Genomic DNA, 6000 nt, shown 5'->3' with positions numbered 1-6000 from the left:
GTCCACTACTATTTGTAGCTGTGATGGAGGTGCTGGCTCAGAACGTAAAGGAGGGTTTCCCGTGGGAGTTGTTGTATGCAGATGATCTGGTGTTGATTGCGGAAAGTATGGATGGACTGAAGGAAAAGATGAACACGTGGAAGGAATGTATGGAGACAAAAGGTCTGAAGGTGAATATCGGAAAGACGAAGGATGGCAAGTGGTAAAGCATGTGGTGAGGTGGAAAGAACTGGGAAGTGGCCCTGTGCTGTGTGTAGGAAGGGTGTCGGAGTGAACTCCATTCAGTGTACAATGTGCGCTGAGTGGGTTCATCAAAAATGTAGTGGTCTGAGATGGTCATTAACCAGTGTGGCAGCTACATTCAAATGTAAGGTGTGCGCAGAGGGAGTTGCAGATGGAGGAAATGTTGAGTTGGATCTTGGAGACGGCGTGAAGCTGGAAGGTGTGAAAACATTTTGCTTCCTCGGAGACATGCTGAATGGAGAAGGTGGATCAGACTCGGCAACCGTTGCTCGAGTGAGATGTGCATGGAAGAAGTTTCGGGAACTGAGTGGCGTGCTGATGATGAGGGGAGTGTCGTTGAAGCTGAAGGGAAAGGTGTATGCTGCATGTGTGAGAAGTGTAATGATTTATGGGAGCGAGACATGGGTAATGAACGTAGAGCAGCAACGAAGGTTGGAAAGGGTGGAAATGCGAATGGTTCAACGGATGTGTGGAGTATCATCGAGAGGGAGGAAGACAAATGATGAATTGCGAAAGATGATGGGAATAGAGCCTGTGATTGATGCCATGGAGAGGAACAGGTTGAGATGGTTTGGTCATGTGTTGAGGAAGGATGAAAGTGACTGGTTGAGAAGAGTGATGGAAATGAATGTAGAAGGAAGTAGAAGACGGGGAAGACCGAGAAAGACTTGGCTAAAGATGGTGGAAGAAGAAATGCGGGCAAGGGGGTTAACAAGGAGAGATGCAGAAAATAGGGCAAAATGGAGAAGATTGTCATGGGGACTGCAAGGCTAACCCCCGCTCTAGCAGGGAAAATGGCCTTTAAAATGCATGTTGTTGTTGTATTTTGTGATGCTGTGGTGGTCACTGACATCAGTGGCTCCATTATTGATCCAGGTGTGTCAGACCAAAGTGTTGGAGGCTGGGTAATATCTGGGATCATCCTCCCCTGTTGTTCATCCTCCTGGTGCCTGCGTGCTGTGTGGCACAGGACGGACCGTGCAGAGAAGGGTGTTCGTGCCAACCGGAGCCACGTCCGGACGCGAGCTTGGGGCCTGGACAGCAGACAGATAAGACGCACCACATTCCACAACATGACAAGACATTTATTTTATTCATCCTCTCCCATTGTTTCGAATCTGAAGTCTGTGCGGGGACGTCCCAACTTAGGTTTTAGTTTCTTCCATCGCGTTTCCTTGTTCTCGGTTCTGTTAATAAATATTTCTTGTACATTTTACCTCCGTCTCGGGTTGAGTTAATAATTTGCAGGGAGAAGACATCGTCAGGCCCGAAAAAGTAAGTGCGGCATCTTCCCCCAATCCCCCGGCCCGTGTGTCGATCCACCATTGATTTGAATAAACGCCTCCATTAAAGCTCAATTCATCCGTGGTGACGCTCGGTCTTAACTGGGCAAACCATACGACAATATTCCCAATAACACAGACAGTGCATTTGTACTTTGAGGACCTCTCTTTATCGTGAAATCCTTCACAAATTCAAGTTTCATGAAATGCATCGGCAGGATTCTTCTATAAACAATTTTACAACAAGGGTGTTCTCCCCATATCACACATAATGAAACATGGACTACAGCAAAGATTGAGTAAAAATTAATGTTCAAGCTGCCATGGAAAGATGCCATCTGAGCATAACCAAAAAGGGACAAGAAAAACAACTAAATCAGAAAGAAAACAAAATTCAAAACACTGGTCACAATCAAAAAACTCAAATGGAACTTGGCTGGATACATGGCAAGGACAGAGACAATAATTACAAACTGTAAACCTTAGGAAGACCCTGAAAGAAGCACGATGAGATCCAAGATCAGTTTGAGAGATAAAGTTATCATTTGCGTTTTTGGCATCAAATTTACAACGATTCTCGATTATGAGAATATGGAGAATCTAATAAATTTTCCATTTTTTAAAATAAGCTGTAATTTTCTTTAAACTTGATCAGATGGGGTTAGCATTTTGAGGTTAGCATTGTTGTCTTTTGGCAGCAATTTGCATTCATTGTTGTGGACATTCTAGTGACAGCCAGCTGTATGGTTTTCATAAAGGGGGTTGGGATGCTGGCTGGTTGTCATGGATTACAGATAGTACTCTGAGAGGTTGTATGACAAGGTATATCCCCAAAGCACTGTATGCTTTCATGATAGCTTTCTCCATGCTGGTTCACAGAATACCTTACCTGCTGCTGAGGATCGCTTACATCGCTGAGGATCCGGATTCCCTGTGGCTCCGACTATCAATGGTACAATTGCAGATTTCATCCATTTCAAAATCCACATCACATCTTTTTTCATATCCTGGTATTTCAGATTTCAGCTCTCCTGTATGGATCTTAATATGTTCATTCAAATTGCCTTGATGAGAGAAAGCTTTATCACACATCGAGCATTTGTGCGGTTGCTCTCTTGTATGGATCTTCATATGTGATTTCAAACTGCTGCTCTGAGAGAAACCTTTATCACATATCGAGCATTTGTTGGGACGCTCTCCTGTATGGATCATCATATGTTGATTCAAATTGCCGCTATAAGAGAAACCTTTATCACATATCGAGCATTTGTGAGGACGCTCTCCTGTATGGATCTTCATATGTTGTTTCAAATTGCCGCCACGAGAGAAACCTTTATCACATATCGAGCATTTGTGAGGTTGCTCTCCTGTATGGATCCTCATATGTAATTTCAAACTGCTGCTATGAGAGAAACCTTTATCACATATCGAGCATTTGTGAGGACGCTCTCCTGTATGGATCCTCATATGCCTTTTCAAATTGTCGCCACGAGAGAAACCTTTATCACATATCGAGCATTTGTGAGGACGCTCTTCTGTATGGATCCTCATATGTAATTTCAAATTGCCGCCACGAGAGAAACCTTTATCACATATCGAGCATTTGTGGGGTCGCTCTCCTGTATGGATCATCATATGTAATTTCAAATTGCGTTTTTGAGAGAAACCTTCATCACATATCGAGCATTTGTGGGGTCGCTCTCCTGTATGGATCCTCATATGTAATTTCAAATTGTGTTTTTGAGAGAAATCTTGATCACATATCGAGCATTTGTAAGGTCGCTCTCCTGTATGGATCCTCATATGTAATTTCAAATTGCCGCCATGAGAGAAACCTTTATCACATATCGAGCATTTGTGAGGACGCTCTTCTATATGGATCCTCATATGTAATTTCAAATTGCCGCCACGAGAGAAACCTTTATCACATATCGAGCATTTGTGGGGTCGCTCTCCTGTATGGATCATCATATGTAATTTCAAATTGCGTTTTTGAGAGAAACCTTCATCACATATCGAGCATTTGTAAGGTCGCTCTCCTGTATGGATCCTCGTATGTCGATTCAATTTGCTTTTTGTCTTGAAACCTTTACCACAGACAGAGCATTTGTGGGGGTGTTTTCCAGTGTGAATCCTCATGTGTATTTTGAGGTAACTCGTTGAAGCAAAATCCATTCTGCACACATTACACTTATAACGTATTTGCCTTTCTGGAACCTTTTCATGTTTGTTTAATTCAATATTAATGTTAGTGTTGCGAGGCCCAGTCAGGCACTTGAATTTTATCGGAAGTGGTTCTTGATTTCGTGATCGTTTCTTCAAAAATGGCTTCTTCATCACTGTCAAACTGCGACTGGACCTTATTTGTCCCACATTACTTCTGGATTGTTCTACAGAAACAAAGAACACAACAATTTCTTTTTTTGTCAAAATCAAAATATTTAACAATATTCCGAAAATTATATATATTTTCAACATCAAAGATTGAATGTTAATTTTTTACATTTCTACTCACCAGTTGCAAAACAGGAAGCACTTCTGTTTGTCATGTGAATATCATCTGAACCTTCCTTTGCAGAAGCACATTTTGAATCTTCTTTGACAGATAAATCGTTGTTGTGTTGTCTGCCTTCCACATTTACAGAAAAGGCATCACCTGAGTGCAAATCAGCGTCAATCTTTTGCAGGGAAATGAGATTTAGAACGTTCTTGAGACTTCATGGACCATGTTACGTCATGGAATGTGAACATCAATTTAAATATAAAAATGAAGTTAAAGATTGTTTAAAAGAAATCTTAAGTGCTAATGAAGCAGTCTTCTCAATCACCCTGAAACACCGCCCTATTTCACATGTCCAAGTACTGCTGCACCGTAGGTTAGTGGAAGTAACAAGGCGATTTATGTTCAACAATGTTTAAGCATTTAATTCAATTTAAATAAAATAAAGATTGGAAAATTCATTTTGAAAAATTTCTGGAATTTACGGACGTTGCACAGAGTTTATCACATCACTCAAACACAATACATTAGTTATTTATTATCTAAATATCACAGAATCAGCACCATCACAGGACATTTGGTCCATCTCTTCACTGCAACCTCCTCCCAGCACATGTATCAAAATAAGACATTGCTAATTAGACAACGTGGAGATCGGTTTCTGAGGTTTGGGACATGGAATGTAGGGACAATGACAGGGAGATCAGGAGAAGTGGTGGAAGTATTGGTCAGAAGAAGAGTGGACATATGTTGTGTGCAAGAGACGAGATGGAAGGGAAGTGGTGTGAGAATGGTGAAGGGTAGGCAGGGACAGAAATACAAGTTTGTGTGGCAAGGGTGCCGGGAGGGCGTGAATGGTGTTGGTGTCCTGTTTTCTGAGGAGTTTGTAGACAGTGTGGTGAGTGTGACTAGAGTGAGTGATAGGTTGATGATGGTGAAAATGATGATTGGAAAGCTCTTGGTGAACGTCATCTCGGGATATGCTCCGCAGGTTGGTCGAAGTGATGAAGACAAGGACAAGTTCTGGTGTGCGATAGAGAAGCTGATGGAAAACGTGAAAGATGAGGAAGTTGTTGTGGTAGGAGGAGACCTAAATGGACATGTGGGAAGGAGTATGGATGGTTTTGACGGAGTTCATGGGGGTTACGGATATGGTGTGAGAAATGGAGAAGGTGAAAGGATTTTGGAGTTTGCTGATGGAGCTGATTTGTTATACTCGGTTCCAGAAAGAGGATAATAAGCTTGTTACATACACGTCAGGTGGGTCGACGACAACCGTTGACTACCTGATGGTGCGTAGGCGAGATAGGGGGCACCTCCGGGACACAAAGGTGATCCCGGGGGAAGAGGCTGTTTCACAGCACCACTTGGTTGTCTGTGACATAAGGGTGAAAGGTGCGAGGAGAGCTCGGCGGGTGAAGTACCAACCGAGAATGAAGGTGTGGAGGTTGAAAGAGATGACAGTGAGGGAGGCATTAAAAGAGAGGCTGAGTATGGTCGAGGATGATGTGGTTGAGCTTGAAAGTGGTTGGATGTCAATGAAAGATAGTCTGTTGGGAGCCGTTGGTGAGGTTTGTGGATGGACAAAAGGACCACCGAGGCACTCGGAAACATGGTGGTGGGATGATGAAGTTGGAAAGAAGATTGACGAGAAGAGGAAGAAGTTCAAGGAGTGGCAGAAGGCAAAGGGTATGGGAGCAGAAAAGGCAGAGCATGAAAGTTATAAGGCAGCCAAGAAGGCTGCAAAGAAAGAGGTAGCAAAGGCACAGGAGGCATGTAGGAAAATGTTCGGAGCACGCTTTGATTCGGAAGAGGGTCAGAGAGCGGTATTCAGGATTGCAAAGCAGATAGCGAAAGAGAGGTGCGATGTGATGGGGGTGAGTTGCTTGAAGGATGAAGTGGGACAAATCGTTGTGGACCCAGATGGAATTAAAGGAAGATGGAAAGATATATGGAAATACAGTTGAATACAGA

General features: G+C 43.0%; 1 protein-coding gene across 6 annotated transcripts in view; it reads right to left on the bottom strand.

Annotated features, from left to right (window-relative positions):
- Positions 1-1673: 1673 nt before the first annotated feature.
- The window catches only part of LOC137416416 (uncharacterized), a 76322-nt gene continuing 71995 nt past the window's right edge, over positions 1674-6000 (bottom strand). For 4 of the 6 annotated variants that reach the window (XM_068102021.2, XM_068102011.2, XM_068101997.2 and 1 more), the window contains 2 exons: positions 4042-4182; positions 1674-3916 (listed from right to left, as the gene is read on the bottom strand). In XM_068102021.2, the coding sequence (XP_067958122.2) occupies positions 2433-3916; positions 4042-4182 (1625 nt within the window). In that variant the 3' untranslated portion in view covers positions 1674-2432. The remainder of the gene's footprint in view (positions 3917-4041; positions 4183-6000) is intronic. The other 2 variants (XM_078770292.1, XM_078770293.1) reach the window with 1 other exon arrangement.

This window comes from Myxine glutinosa, chromosome 1 (genome assembly GCF_964187855.1).
Source record: "Myxine glutinosa chromosome 1, kmMyxGlut1.1, whole genome shotgun sequence".
Taxonomy (NCBI): domain Eukaryota; kingdom Metazoa; phylum Chordata; class Myxini; order Myxiniformes; family Myxinidae; genus Myxine; species Myxine glutinosa.
The sequence above is the reverse complement of the archived record's forward strand: the minus strand, read 5'-3'. Positions and strand labels throughout refer to the sequence as shown.